Genomic DNA, 16576 nt, shown 5'->3' with positions numbered 1-16576 from the left:
CAGATGACATGATACTACACATAGAGAATCCTAAAGATGCTACCAGAAAACTACTAAAGCTAATCAATGAATTTGGTAGAATAGCGGGATACAAAATTAATGCACAGAAATCTCTTGCATTCCTATACACTAATGATGAAAAATCTGAAAGAGAAATTAAGGAAACACTCCCATTTACCACTGCAACAGAAAGAAAAAAATACCTAGGAATAAACTTACCTAAGGAGACAAAAGACCTGTATGCAGAAAACTATAAGACAATGATGAGAGAAATTAAAGATGATACAAACAGATGGAGAGATATACTGTGTTCCTGGATTGGAAGAATCAACATTGTGAAAATGACTCTACTACCCAAAGCAATCTACAGATTCAGTGCAATCCCTATCGAACTACCACTGGCATTTTTCACAGAACTAGAACAAAAACTTTCACAATTTGTATGGAAACACAAAAGACCCCAAATAGCCAAAGCAATCTTGAGAAAGAAAAACGGACCTGGAGAAATCAGGCTCCTGGACTTCAGACTATACTACAAAGCTACAGTAATCAAGACAGTATGGTACTGGAACAAAAACAGAAATATAGATCAATGGAACAGGATAGCAAGCCCAGAGATAAACCCACACACATATGATCACCTTATCTTTGATAAAGGAGGCAAGAGTATACAATGGAGAAAAGACATCCTCTTCAATAAGTGCTGCTGGGAAAACTGGACAGCTACATGTAAAAGAATGAAATTAGAACACTTCCTAACACTATACACAAAAATAAACTCAAAATGGATTAAAGACCTAAATGTAAGGCCAGATACTATAAAACTCTTAGAGGAAAACAGGCAGAACACTCTATGACATAAATCACAGCAAGATCCTTTTTGACCCACCTCCTAGAGAAATGGAAATAAAAATAAACAAATGGGACCTAATGAAACTAAAAGCTTTTGCATAGCAAAGGAAACCATAAAAAAGACAACCCTCAGAATGGGAGAAAATATTTGCAAACGAAGCAACTGACAAAGGATTAATCTCCAAAGCATACAAGCAGCTTATGTAGCTCAATATCAAAGAAACAAACAACCCAATCCAAAAATGGGCAGAAGACCTAAACAGACATTTCTCCAAAGAAGATATACAGATTGCCAACAAACACATGAAAAGATGCTCAATATCACTAATCATTAGAGAAATGCAAATCAAAACTACAGTGAGGTATCACCACACACAGGTCAGAATGGCCATCATCAAAAATTCTACAAACAATAAATGCTGGACAGGGTGTGGAGAAAAGGGAACCCTCTTGCACTGTTGGTGGGAATGTAAATTGATACAACCACTATGGAGAACAGTATGGAGGTTCCTGAAAAAACTAAAAATAGGGCTTCCCTGGTGGTACAGTGGTTGAGGGTCCACCTGCCGATGCAGGGGACATGGGTTTGTGCCCCAGTCCGGGAAGATCCCACATGCTGCGGAGTGGCTGGGCCCGTGAGCCATGGCCGCTGAGCCTGCACGTCCGGAGCCTGTGCTCCGCAACGGGAGAGGCCACAACAGTGAGAGGCCTGTGTACCGCAAAAAAAAAACAACTAAAAGAAAACCTAAAAATAGAACTACCATATGACCCAGCAATCCCACTATTGGGCATATACCCTGAGAAAACCATAATTCAAAAAGAGTCATGTACCACAATGTTCACTGCAGCACTATTTACAACAGCCAGGACATGGAAGCAACCTAAGTGTCCATTGACAGATGAATGGATAAAGAAGATGTGGCACATATATACAATGGAATATTACTCAGCCATAAAAAGAAACAAAACTGAGTTATTTGTAATGAGGTAGATGGACTCAGAGTCTGTCACACAGAGTGAAGTAAGTCAGAAAGAGAAAAACAAATACCGTATGCTAACACATATATATGGAATTTTAAAAAAAAATGGTTCTGAAGAACCTAGGGGCAGGACAAGAATCAAGACACAGATGTAGAGAATGGACTTCAGGACACAAGGAGGGGGAAGTAAGCTGGGGCAAAGTGAGAGAGTAACTAAGACATCTATACACTACGAAATGTAAAAGATAGCTAGTGGGAAGCAGTTGCATAGCACAGGGAGATTAGCTCTGCTTTGCAACCACCTAGAGGGGTGGGATAAAGAGAGTGGGAGGGAAACGCAAGAGGGAGGGGATATGGGGATATACATATGCATATAGCTGATTCACTTTTTTATACAACAGAAACTAACACAACATTGTAAAGCAATTATACTCCAATAAAGACGATGAAAAAAAAAAGAAAGGGCAACAATTGCAAATTTTCTCTTCTGAATTGAGTATTTATATGCAGAAGAGAGAGAGAGAGATTAGCCCAGGGTAATGGGAAACAGGAAAAAATGCTGTGAGCACAATTTTGTAGAAAACGGAATAGAGTATAGTAGATATTTTTTTGGTTCAATCCCTATTTGACCACCAGGTGGCTATTTGGAGTGTGCCTTGAGATGAAGGAAGCATGTGATGGGAAGCTATGAGCAACCTGCTGGACCCCCAAAGTGATTTTAACCTCAAGAAGGCCCAGGATTCTGAAACAGGTTTACGTAGAATAAAATAACAGTACTGGAAGAAAAATATTTTTTTCAAATAATAACAGAAAAATCAAATGTAACAAGTCTTTTTGTTAAGGTGTATCAAATTTGCTTTAATAAATATTTTTTAACAAAGTATTTTAAATTTCGAATTTCGGGTGTGTACTTGATAAGATAAATATTCCTGAGTTTGTTACTTAATTTATCTGGGCTTCAGGGGAGAGTACAAGGCCAGGTATAAAACAGGAACTAAATGAATGCTGTAGAATGAAAAAATGTACAAATAAACAATTAGGGAGTTAGACTATGTTCCAATCTAATTCTCAAAAGTACAATTCTTAGTTCAAATTTAGGGTAAAAATGAGGACAATATTTAAAGTTTCCTCTTAGTCTATTCATCCAATTCTTAGAAGACAGAACTGACTTGAGACCAAAAAACCAACAAAAGAATCAAATTCTCTGCTACAAGGGCAAAAACATAAAACGACTGTATAAACCAGCACTGACCAAAAGAAATATCATGAAAGTCACATACATAATTTAAAATTTTCTAGTTGTCACATTAAAAAATGGTAAAAATAGGTTAAATTAATTTAAAAATATTTTCATTTAATCCAATACATCAAAAACTACCCTTTCAACATGTAATCAATATAAAAAATTACTGATAAGGTACTTTATATTCTATTTTCCTATTAAGTCTTTGAAAGCAGTATGCATTTTACATTTATAGCACATCTCAATGAGGTTGCAAAATTTTTAATGGAAACAAATTAGTTAAAATTAAACGAAATTTAAAATTCCATTCCTAGATGTATAAGCCAAATTTAAAATTCTCAATAGCCACATAGCTAGTGGCTACCATACTGACAGGACAGGTATAAACAACTAAAATATATTCTAATTTTCACCTCATTGCCAGTCACATATGTTACTGTTGTGTTTTCTTTAATACACATAAATTTACAGTGAACCATTCATACATATTCTCCAGTGAGAATGTACATTTTTACAAGATAGCTTCCGAGTCTTTGCATACAGTCTGTGCTGTGAAGGTAACTGGGTTATAAAGATTATGTGAACAAATGTAGCAAGCACTAATCCACTGAGCCAACCAAATAGAAAACACAAGTAGACATCACATTTGGAATGGGATATAATATAATCCCAGAGTAACATACAGAGTTTCCAATAGCTAAAAAACCTTTTCTAATTTTAGCTTCTTTTAAAATTTCAGGTATAAGCTTTGTGAAAATTGTGAAACCACAAAGCAGTCTCAGTAACTGATGACTAGTTTTAAAGTTTCTCTGTTTTATATAAATATATAAAATAGAAAGGATAATAAGAACGAAATAAAGATTAACAGGTATAGAATTCAATGTATTCCTCTGTCAATAAAAAATTTCTATACTTGTACCATAGAATAAAACGTAAGAGTTAAAGTGCATGTGTCCTTACTGTTAACGTTTTACCTCATGTAAAGCTTTTGCCTCCTGTAAGTTTTGTATGCTGACTTTGAAACCATAAGTATTGTTTAAAGATGGTCCATCAATCTGGGAAGTGTCTTTCTTTGGAGTATTTACTGCTGCACATTGATTCTATTAAAAAAAACACAGAGCCAGAAAAAGATAAATGAGCAATTATTTCCTTTCTTTTTGATTACTTATTTCTGCTTAGACAACATACTTTATGTACTTAGTAATACACGATAAACTAGCATCATCTCTTTAGATCCAAGAAGAAACTTAAGTATTTTATTAGCATTTTTTTTCAGGCTAGTAATTCAAGATACTAGAACTATATATATGTAGAAATATCTGATATAATCTGTAAGCCAACCATAAATTGATTTTTGAGTTTACAAACCCAAAATATTGAAAATAATAGTGTTGTAGAGAGTTGACATTTTACCACAAGGACATTTATCTTGACCTTTCTTGGAAGTATGACAAGCAAGCAAGCAAGCAAGCAATGTATTTGCAACTAGTTTGGCTAAAGTTTAAAGAAGATTTGAAATTGTGGGTTTTTATTTTACCCTAATACAACATGTATCTGAAAGATAAACTAAAGCATAAATAATTTTCAAGGGGTTAGAAAGAATAGAATCTATTTTTTAAAAAAATATTTTTTTCTGATTTCCACATCCATTAACGATTTTCCCCAAAGTGTTGATTTATGTTCACAATACACTCGTACTTGTTTTTAATATATATGACTTGTAATTCAATAATACTGATTTAAAAATGAAAGTTTTAAAAAGCATTTGTAATCTCAAAATAAAAATACTAAAATATATTTTATGTAGTTAATGATATTTATGAGAAGTGACCAATACAGAAGTGATCACTATCATATATTTCTAAGGATACATGTCTAATGTGTACTTTTTTCACATAACCATATATTTCTAGGTTAAGTATTACCACAATTTTTAGTATTTGAATAAAGACATTTATGATTTTTCAGAGTTTCAGTAGTAAATAATGTTGCTTTCCTTTGCTACTTAGTAAAATGAACTGAAAAATCAGTAATGTTATATTTGAGAAAAAAGTAATAAACCAAGAAAAAGGATATATTTTTGGTGGGATCAAAAATCACTTACTTGAGCTCTGCTGTCATTGGATTGTTCTGATTTTGCCAGTAATCAGTTAATGTATTTGTATCCTCATAATCCACATTTTGGCTATCATATTCACTTTCTCTGTAATATTTGTATTTACATATAAGAATCTTTTAGATCCCAACAACAAAAAAAACTTTAAAAAAATTAGGCAATTTCTTGTTGTCTCAAAGATATGTAAATAAAATGATGCAAAAATATAATAAATTAAAAAATTGAGACACAAAGTTATCAATTATCTAACTGAAATCTAAGAATAAGAATGGATCTTATCCACTGATCTTTAAATATGTTTAGCATAGTTACCTTTGCTTGTGTTAAGAGTACTCTTCTAAAAGCATCAGTGTTACTTCCTTTCTTATGACTCAATTTCTGGGTTTTGGGTTCTGTAGAAAGAAATTTTATATTTAACATGCATATCAAAATTGCCTGCTTCTGTGGGGTTTTTTTGTTTGTTTTCTTGTTGTTTTTCCAAACTCTTAGGTACCGTTCATGAGTACTGTCCTATAAATTCCTCACAAAGACCTCATAATTTAAAAATGAAACTAATTCAAACCTGGGTTCCCCACACTAACTTTTAAAATTTGTATTAAATAATAACATTTAGATTTTAATTATTGATTTTTATACCTAAGTTATTATCCTAGGGAATCACTTAATCCGTTTATTCACTGATTTATCAAGTATTTATGATGAGGAGGAAAAGACAGTATCTACCCTTGTGGGGTCTAGAGAGGAAATCAGACATTCATCAAATATCAATAAAATTATAACTGGGGTAAGTACAACAAAGGGGAATATAATTGGTAATTTTTAGCCAGGGAGATTAGGAAGGCTTTTTTGAGCTAAAATCATAAGAAAGAGTAGGAATTAACTAGGAACAGAGTGTGGATTTTCCCTGATTACTGAGCAAAAAAACCTAGAGACTGGTTAAGGGTGAATAAGAAAGCTAGGGTAGAAGCCCAGGTGAGAGACGAGGGCTTCGTAGTGGCAGAGACAGAGGTAGAGAGATCTGGGTAATTTAGGAAACAAAGAAGTGTGGAAACCACAGGATGGGCAGTGAGGCAATCAGGTGAGTATTATAAATAAATCTCTTGTTTCTGACCTGTGTAACTCAGTGACAGAGAAATGGTGGTACTATTCATTGAAATAAGGAAAAATGAAAGAGGACCAATGGTTTTCAATGTGCGGGCATGTATGTGTGTGCATAAAGTGTGCTATGTGGTTGGTGGTGAATGAATGCAGTGAGATCACAAATTAAGTTAAAAAAATACTGACCTTGTGGTGGCTTTGAGCATTCAAGTAGAAATGCCAAAGGCAGCTGGATATAGTGTTCTGGAGCTTAAAAGAGGGTTCTGAACTGGAAATTTAAATTTGTGTTATCTATAGTAATCCTGTGGGCAGGAATTAGGTCATACAGGGAAAGAACATAGAGAGAGAAAGCTTAAGGCTAAGCCTTAATAAACTCCAATATTCAGATAATAACTGAGAATGTGAGATAAGCTTCAAAGGAAAGCAAGCAGGAAGAAACAGAGGAGCAGGGGAAAAGCTAAGGGGAGAAGAAGCTCAAAGAAGGAAGGTGTGGTCAGCAAGACAATGGCTGCTTAGAGGGCATGTGATAGGAAGACTGAAAAACATCCATTAGCTTTAGCTACCTGAAGGTTATAAAGAATCTTTACAAAAGCCATACTGGCGGGATGATGGGGGCACAATCCAGTTTGGAGTGGGTTGAGAAATGAGTAGAAGGTAAAGAAATAGAGTTGTCAAATTGGAGAAATCTTTTAAGAAATTTGGCTTTAAAGGAGAGAAGCAGAGAAAAAAGACCAGAAGCCGGCAGCTGTAAGGTCAAGGCAGGTGTTTGTTTTTTTTTCTATTTCAAAGGGTGGGAGAGATTTGGGTATATACCAAAGCCAATGGGAAAAATCAAGTTGAGAAGAAGGTAAGGTTTCTGAGAGGGCTCCTATATTTTACCGAGAAGGCAAGAAGACAGGATGGAAGTAGATGTAAGTATATTTCACAGCAGAAAAATAAAAAAGTTTCCAGGTGATGATGTCTTTCCAAGACATGATAAAATAACAATAATCTCTCATTAGCTGAGCTAAAATTTCATTTAAAAATATCTGATTTTCATTACATAGTCTATTGGAAAGCTTTATGGAGGCTGTTACTTGTAAAACTTACCTGTTGACAAAGGGCTAAGGCCAGTTGCCTCAGGAAGCCTTTCCGCAAGTTTTCTCTGTATGATTGGTGTACTATGAAGGCAAAGTGATTCACATATCCCAGTTCTCGTCCTAACATTAATTGGGGATACCACTAGAGGTTCCTGAGGCTCACTGCAGGGGCTTTTCTGTATACCATCTTTTACAGGCTTTAAGAAGTTCTCAATAGTCAGAGAATGTAGGTCCTCTACTAGTGATGAGGGTCTGTCACCGCCATTTAATGTTTTGGAATCTGGTGATGTTGCTTCTTGCCAAGGGGGAATCACTGGAGAATCAGGGGAGCTATAACCAACACAATAGTCATCATCATCATCCTCTTCTTTCTCAGCATCATCTGCAGAAGCAACTGGTGGCAGCGTCTGACTTTCACTTGCAGTTCGACTGCATTCTGTGGTTGGTGCTTGTATAGCAATCTGAGAATTATCAACATCTTCCTTGGTATGTGCTGTAGTGGGGAGTACGTGTGCAGTTGTATCCATTTTTGGAGGCACTACAGGTTTGTCATCTGGATTAACTGAGGAGCTGAAGTTGTCATCAGATTTTACAACTCCCGTTAGCTCCTTTTTAGACAGTTTCTTGGAACGTTCATATTCTTCTTTGGCTTGAAGCCATACTTGAACCAGTTGTCGACTTGGGGCACATTTGCAAGGCATAATCACAATTTTTTTATCTTCAACCATTTTATGGCTATTACTTGACCCTTTATTGACAATTGGTTGGCCATTGTGAGGGGGTGACCCAGGTCTTGGATTTTGAGTCATTGCTGAGAATGCTGTTTTCCATAGACGAAGTCCTTCCAAGGAAAAGTCTCCCTCAAACTCAGCCAGATCATTTGGAAGTCGTGTTTCTACCATGAGAAGCCGTCCACCGATCTCCCTATAAACAATATATTTTAGAACAACTGTTTTGCCTCAAAGAGCAATTACCAAAATATTTAGCTCCTTAACCTAGATATTTTTAAAAGTTCCTTTTGGAGTCTTAAAAATGCCACCTTTCTTCCCTTTCCACACCCTACCCATCCCCTCCAACACACACATTTTATGCAGGTACACTCTATCTTTAGTCTCAATATGCTTTTCCTCACAGGTATATGACTACTAAATTAACTTCCTTCAGAAGGTATCATCAATACCGGGGAAAGAAGGTATTTGTTTTTGTCTGAAGTGTCCAATGAAGCCTTCTTTTCTTCAAGGAGATAGTACAAACTCACCAGATTCCTTTCCTCTACTGATCTTAAATAATTTTCCACTGTCACCACATTAGGATAAAAACAATGGAAGAGTTTACCATCTGAGACTATATCCCTGGATTTTATCTATAGCCTCTTTCTACATTCTCTACTCTCTGTACATAGTAGTTCAGCAAAGCCAGTCAGTTCAAACAAATCTTTGTACCCTATCAAATTCCCTTAAATATTACAAAAAATTATATACAGTTGAGGTAAACTACCATAATTCTTTCTTCCCTTTACATGACAAGGTTTAATACTAACATAAGAACTTAGGAGTTGGCAGAGCCCACATAATTTAAGTGCTACTAATGTATGTGTATGTGAGGAATCACTAATTAAAAGGTAACATGGTTTAGTTTCCAATAGTTATTATAAATATTAAGCTAAACCTCTCTCCTTCTCTAACATATCCATTGGTACTATTTCTGCCTTCTGCAGCAACATAAAATAACTCTACTTTTTCTTCTTCATGGTATCTCTTTCATGGATATGAAGATAGTTCTTAGTTTCTTCAGTTACTTCTCATAGGGCATGATTTCCCAAATGACCAGGTCATTCTCTAGATAAAACTCAATGAACTGAATTCTTGTTTTCTGATTGAAGCTGAAGGAGCAGCACCAGAGTTACATTTCCTTTTCCCCTTTACATGGAAAGATTTTGGCCCCTACTATTTAACTCCATAATCAGGATCTAACACCTTCCCAACACCCACCTTGCAGCTTTATGAAAAATTAGAAGCAGGATTATTGCTATTGAAGGAAATGAGTACACATGTCATGTGACTATACCCAATTCTAATATTAATAATACAGAGATCATAATGAAGTAAAAAATAGCAAAAATTGCTGAGGTGTGGTAGGTTCAGCTTTCTTGAATACTGTCAGCAGCATGCTAATTGCTACAGCTCATGTTGTAATTAATATATATGAAGAGCCTTAAATTTTTCAGTAATCCTACTTCAAGAGCTGTAAGTAAAAATTCGAAAATAGAAGAAATGCTTTATGAAGAAGATACTAATCACATAATTATGTATAGTAGCAAAACAGAGAGCAACCTTTCTGTCCAGTAATAATCACATGATAGAGTATTATGCAGCCATTAAAATGATGCTTCAACAGACTCAAATTTAGAAAATGTTTACATTATAATGGTAAGTGAATCAATTTCAATGCAATATTGTGACTACAGTAAGAACATTTCATAAAACAAAATAAAAGCTATACTTTAAAAAAGAAAACACATTAAAATATTAATAGTGGCTGTTACTAGGTAGAGAAATGGTGTAATTTTCATTTCTTCTTTTATACTTCCTAAATTTTCTACAGTGAATACACAGTTTTTAATTTAAAAAAAGATTGTTTTTCAAATATCATGACTATCCTCCTTTTATTTCAGCTGCAGAACAAGTGTCAAAGTTGGAAAACAACTAATAGCAACACAGAGTAAATGACTAGCACATGATAAATTAACTGGGAATTAAAAAGATGTGTAAGGCTGAGAAGAAAATATAGATCAATGAAAAAATATACCATAATCACTACTGGTAAAGTCAAAGCCTCCAAAATAATGGAAACTAATGTCTAAGGATTATATATTCATATATTCTGGCAGTGAAATAAAAAGAAAGAGTTCCATTCATGTTAAAAGGCCACATGTGGGTACTGGGCAAAACAGAACAGCAAAACTATGTTTTAGGAAGTATGGGGGTAAGGTAGGGGGAGGTATTTTCTGCCCTTTACTTCAAGTCCTCAGAGGAGGGAACTTCTTCTACTCTATATTTCTGATGACTTTTTCTCACCCCTTTCTTAAATGGACTCCTGCAGAAATTACTGCCAATCTTCGGGTAAAAAGCCCAGCACTCACTGTCTCTTTCACTAGGGTCAGGAGCATGGTGGTGCTCAAGGTCAGTGCATACATGCAGGGTGGCCTCTTGCCTTAGTTGGCACTTCATATCTCTTTCCATCATTTAGACTAAGCAGGGTCTGCCTCAGCAGTCCTAGCCATTCTTCTCTGCTTCTGACTGGATGTCTGAAATGAACTGCCTCTCTCTGCAACTGATTAGGAAAAGGGATCAAAGAAACGGGGGCAGGACCAAAAGCCATCACTTAAACTTCCTGGATTAAGCCATGTTCCCCAACTGAGCTCTTATCAGATATGTTCTATATCTTGATGAAGCAGGCAGGACAGGATACCTACTTAACTACTGGTTTACAAATAGGCCAGTGCTGTGATTCCTTCAGATTTTGCTATTGGCCGTGTGTGTGTGTGCATCTGTCTCTCTGTTTACCACTTCTCTGAAAAGATTCTTGAAAGAAGAGATAAGGGGAACCAAAATCCATATTGCACCCCTAATAACTGTACAAACTAACAATAGTAACAATATGATTGAAGATGTTGGCAACATGAAAAGAGAGTGGTATGTAATAGAAACAACTTAAAATAATCTTCATTTAGAGATATATCATAGGAGTATTTAAAACATATGCATGCTTATTTTCAAACACTTTTTAAAAATGAAGTTTTTAAATTATGAAAGTTTACCATTTTAGAAATAAATACCATCTTTAAAATGATAATTATACTTTTATAAGTATTAAGTATTATGACATCCTTCTTAATTTGGCATCATGTCATAGTGAGCCTCTAATCCTTACTGTTGACGCAGTGCAAAATAATAGTAGATCCAAGACCAACACTGATCAACTTAAATAAATTTCTCTAGGTGCAACTGTCCAGCTAGTTAGTGAATTTTCTTAATATGTCCATAATTATAAATTGTTTTCACAATGATATACTTACAAATACAATATCACAGCCAAAAAAGTAGCAGTCAGGTACCAAATGTTGTTACATACATTATAATTATTCAGAGCAACCCAAGGGGAAAAAATAATTCTGATTACCTGGGCTTTTCTGGTACATCAGAAGGATTACTGCAAAATGGTTCCTGGTAAATAGTTTCTGAAAGGTCATGATCCAACAAAGTTGCCATAATTTCTTCCCTGCTTGGTGGGGACATAAGTGGTTTCAAAATGTGAGCAGTTCGAGGGGTGAAACTGCCATTTTTAGATTGTGAGGGAGAGCTGGTAGACCTTGGTGAACTATCAGGAGTTGGTGTCAACATATCATTGTTTCTTGAAACATACAATTCCAAATCTTCAGAGGCTGCATCTACAAGTTCACCATCAGGGGAAGATAGTATTGTAGTAAAAGAGGTATTGACTGCATCAAGAGACTGTCCCATTTCTTTTCTGGTATGACTTTGAATCCAGTCTGAATTGCCTGGCTGTGAGAGGCTAAGAAACACTTCTTTGCTTACTGAACTCCTATTCAATCTAGATTTTTCATTTAGACAATCCTCTGACTGCTGGACACAGAAAGACTCCATTATTGAATTAGGCCGAGTTGTTAGAGGATGAAAGGTATTTTTCCACTGATTGTGGCGATGATTCTCATTGCTATCTATGGATGATTTCTCAAATAATTCAGGACTTAGAGTACCAGATCTAATCCATGAGGTTGAGTCTGAGGCATGATGTTTGTCTTCATCACACTTCTGGTTATCATGACTTAAAAATTCAGTTTTTTCTACAGTTTGTCCTGGGAAAAGATCCTGAACTGCATCACTCAGGAACTTTTGAGGCAAATTCTGATCAGCTGGGACAAACTGACTTCCAGAATAAAAGCTACAAAATCCAGTTTGACCTATTGTATTAATATCAAAATTATAATTATGTTCAGGAGACAAGCTATCTTCAAGTGAATAACAACTTTCAAATCCTGGATCTGAAAAAAAGATGGGACTATCATCCGATAGGGAGTTATCCAACTGGCCAGAGGCTGGTAAATTTAGAGAGTCTACTTTAAGAAGTTTGGGAATTTTTTCTTTAGGTTTTGTACTTCTGGGAGTTCGAGGTTTTCTTGGAGATGTTACTGATCGTGTTCGTTTAATTGATTTGTTATGCTCAAGGGAATGAGAGATATTTTTGTTTGGTTGCTGTTTATTAGATAATGGGTCTTGCATACTATTTGCATTCTGTGCTTTCTGCTGTCTTTTCTGTAACAATTCTTTTAGAACTGCCAGTCCAGACTGTCCTTCACCAAACGTTGAAGGTGTTGACATATTTCGATTTCTACACTGAGAAAGTGCTTTGGTTTGTGAAATTGCTTCTGACAATGACCTTTGCTTTACCCTTTCAGGTTTAAAATTTGACATATCTAAAATAAAGCCCCTTTGTTTTTGCTCCCATGTTATTTGTTTGATTGGGCTTCTCAAGGAAGTTACAAAGCAATTATTAGGCATCTGACTTTCCTCTGAAGCTGCTTTACCTGGAGAACAAATTTCACTGTGCTTTGACTGTTCTGCCATGCACACAATCTGCTGCTGACTGTCTTTGCAATGCAAAAAATTAGGGGCATACGTCTGGTCTGGCTTTGATTCTACGGAATTACGATAGTCGTTTAACTTTCCAAGAGATGACAAATAGTTTTTTTGTACATTTGCATTCTCTTCTATCTTTGGAGACATGATACCAGAAGACATCTGTGTATTCTGTGCTACCTGAGACAAATGGTTTGAAAGGTCAAATATATTTTTTTGAATCAAGGTTGATTCTTTTAGAGTAAACATAGCATTTTGATTATGAGACCGCTGAACATTAATTTTTGAGATTCCAGGTCCCAAAGAACTACAAACAACTGATGAATGCAAATCATCTTGTGGACTGGGGAATGCTTGCAAATCTACAGGCTTCTTGCTTTCTAGGAAAGAAGAAAAGCAGCCAGATAAATTCTGTTGTGCATGAATTCCAGTGGTTAGAGGAGCAGAAAGGGGATGATCTATAGCAGAGCCCATTAGTGACACATCTTTCTGTTTAAAAAGTAGTTGAGAGCCTCCAGAACTATTTGAGGCCTCAGACACATTCTGATGTTTCAGCACAAACTTAACTTCAGCACCAGCTTGAGATTTTAGTTTTTCATCTTTTAGTGTTATGTGCTTTCTTGGTGTAGTTTTCTCATTTACTTTTTGTTTCTGTTTTGCTTTTGGTTTCTTTTTTCCATCATCTACTAGTTTATTTGTCTGATTTCGTTTGTTCCTTTTCTTAGTAACTACAGAGGGATTAACAAGCTTTGTTTTTGATTTCTTAACCTGCGTTCTTGCTCGACTATTTTTTCCTATACGGGAATTAACAGTCTTGCTATTATATGCATTAGGACCCTTAAAAAGCATTGCTTCTTTATTGGCAGCAGCCATAATTTCTTCAGCTCTTGGATCTGTGGGAGACCAGCAGCGAGGTGGAGAAGAGTTTATGGGACTTGTGCTTCTCTCAGAAAGAAAACCTAGTTTAGACATAACATCACTATAATTTAAGTCACAGTCTTCGGTTTCAGCATTATAAGATGGTGAGGGAGGAGAAAGAATAGCATGTGACCGTTTTTTCCTGAAAGACAAAGTTCTTTTAATATTTTCACTGTTTGTCCTTTGTTGCTTACCAGTTTTTTTCTTAGCAGACTTATGTTTTGATTTTCTTCTGTGACTTTTCTTTGGTGTTAGTGGATAAATAGGATATTTGGTTGCAGGGGAGTCAGGAACTTTTGGCCAAAAATCCTTCAAAGGTGCAAGCTTTTTATACAGTTCCATTTTTTCTTCTGTTAATATTACTTGTTTTTCTTTAGAGTCTATTTTTCCTAGCTTTACAAGCATATTTTTCCTCCCTCTAAATCTATTAATGATAATATACTTTATGATGACAGGGGGCAGCTTTTTAGACATTTTTCTGCGTTTTCGAGATTTGAGAGTTCCATCTAAACTTTCACCAATTTCCATGGGATGAGGTAGGCTAATTTTTGAGTTGTGTGTTATAAAACTTGACTCACTATCTTCATTCTCATAATTTACCTTGCGTTTGGCTCTAAGTGTGTATTTATTTCCATACAATCCAAAGGACTGCTCAGTTTCTAAGGCTCCTTCTCCAAAGCGACAGTCTACAAAACTGTCTGTAGATGTTTTATTTTCAAAAGCTCCATGGCTGGCCTTAATTAAATCACTGGCCAATACGTTATCCTTCTCAGAATTACTATTACAAGGATTATTTTGTATACAATTATTTTTTGAGGATCCAGTCTCAGTAGTTCCGGCAGAATTCTCTCGATGACCTACAAGCTTCTTTTTATTCATTTTTAACCGGGACTGTTTATTGCTAGGATGTAGTTTATATGTGACAGGAGAGAGTTTTTGTGGCCTACTGAGACAATTAGAAAGAACAACACTGGGAAAAAACATATAATGTGCTGCTTGCTGGCTGAGGCTTGGTTTTTCTGGTTTATGTTCTTGAAATTCTTCGTATCTAATTTTAAGTTTATTTAGTCCACTTTCATCAGCAATGCTATCAAGAGAATGCACCATAGTTCTATTCTCCCCTGAGCATGATAGCAATTCACAATTTTCAGTCAGTGACGAAGGGAATAAACTATTCAGAGCTGTACTGTTTCCTTTTTCATTTCCTTCAGAGGATAATTTACTTTTTGAATGATTTAAGTCAGAAAAGTTGAAAGAATTTTTGCCCAACGTATTTTCGTTAGTGTGACGGTTCATATGTATAAAAGGGGCATCCTTATCAATTTTTCTAATGTTTGTATACTTTCTACTTGGTACTTGTCTTGTGACAGATGGAATATCTTCTTCATAATCAAAAATACTACTTTCACAGGAAGATACTGGGAGGACATCTTTCTTACTACTCTCTTTATGAGAGTTTTCTGAATGGACAGTACTGCTTAAAGACCCAGGGTATTTCATAGAGTAAGTGCTTTCATTTGCAAAAGAAGCAACTGAATGATCTAGACTTTTCTCTAGGTTGTTTGGCTGTGAAAGGTCTTCAATTAAATCTTCCTTGTTCAAAACATGGGAAGAAAGGGCACTTGTGTGTTTACACTGAAAGGTAATCTTAGCGGAAGATGGGGGTTCTAATGTAGCAGCATCTTTGTGAAAGATGGAAGGTTTTACTGATAGCTTGCTTGTTGCAATCACAGAAGAGTGGGTTCTAGAATTTTCATTGTTCAGTGGATTGTCTGAAATGGGGGAAAAAAGAATTTACTTCACTTCCACCCTTTTAATTTTTTAAATATTCTCCCATACCATGATACTATCACCATGAAAGAAATTATATGAAATTAAATTCGTATGTTTAAAACAGTTATCTCAACAAAAAGGTCATTCCTATCATTAGGATAATACCATAATCTAAAAAATCAAGAGTCAGTTACATTTGATTAGTAGTCATTATTTTAAACACATATTTCTTTGATCAGAAATAGATGATATCAATATTCATGCCTTTTGGGAGAATAAGGGGAAAAATACTGTCACCTTCAAAATTTTCCATAAAGTAACATGTCTTTGCATTATCACTTCAAATAAGCTGAGCATATTTCTTATAGTTTCCTATGCTACTTAAATGTTATGACGATAAACTGATTAAAGTTTATAAAGCTCTAAATCAGTGATTAATAAACGCTATACTCTTAGAAATGAGAAAAAATCATATATCTACATTCTCTCAAAATAACTCATCCTGCAGAAGGACAAAATCTAACAGTATTGTCATAGCCTCACTTAGCCAACTATGTAGAGAATGTGATTATATTTTTCAAAATCAAATATATTTTCTGCCCCTAAATAATGAAATACAGTAGACTACTTTACTTACCACTATTTTCATCTGCAGTTCCATCTAACTGAGGTATAGAAAGATTGGCTAGAAGCAAACTGTTATTACTCCATTCCATTTCTTCTTCTGAAGATGAATCATCTTCTTCCGTTGAGCTTCTATGGGTATTTCTGCACAGTGATCTAGAGAATATTAAGATTCACCAGTGAGTATGAGCCTTAGAAAAAAGCATGTCAGACTCAATTTGCCTAATTTGATC

At 35.3% G+C, this 16576-nt stretch overlaps 1 protein-coding gene across 3 annotated transcripts in view; it reads right to left on the bottom strand.

The window, feature by feature from the left end:
* The window catches only part of REV3L (REV3 like, DNA directed polymerase zeta catalytic subunit), a 186111-nt gene that overhangs the window by 66072 nt on the left and 103463 nt on the right, over positions 1–16576 (bottom strand). For all 3 annotated transcript variants that reach the window (XM_033418641.2, XM_049695490.1, XM_049695491.1), the window contains exons 12-16: positions 16357–16499; positions 11551–15718; positions 7379–8292; positions 5504–5583; positions 4050–4175 (exon numbers count right to left, since the gene is read on the bottom strand). In XM_033418641.2, coding sequence (XP_033274532.2) covers positions 4050–4175; positions 5504–5583; positions 7379–8292; positions 11551–15718; positions 16357–16499 — 5431 coding nt within the window. The remainder of the gene's footprint in view (positions 1–4049; positions 4176–5503; positions 5584–7378; positions 8293–11550; positions 15719–16356; positions 16500–16576) is intronic.

Source organism: Orcinus orca, chromosome 12 (genome assembly GCF_937001465.1).
Source record: "Orcinus orca chromosome 12, mOrcOrc1.1, whole genome shotgun sequence".
NCBI classification, from domain to species: Eukaryota; Metazoa; Chordata; class Mammalia; order Artiodactyla; family Delphinidae; genus Orcinus; species Orcinus orca.
This window is presented reverse-complemented; position numbering and strand designations above follow the sequence as displayed.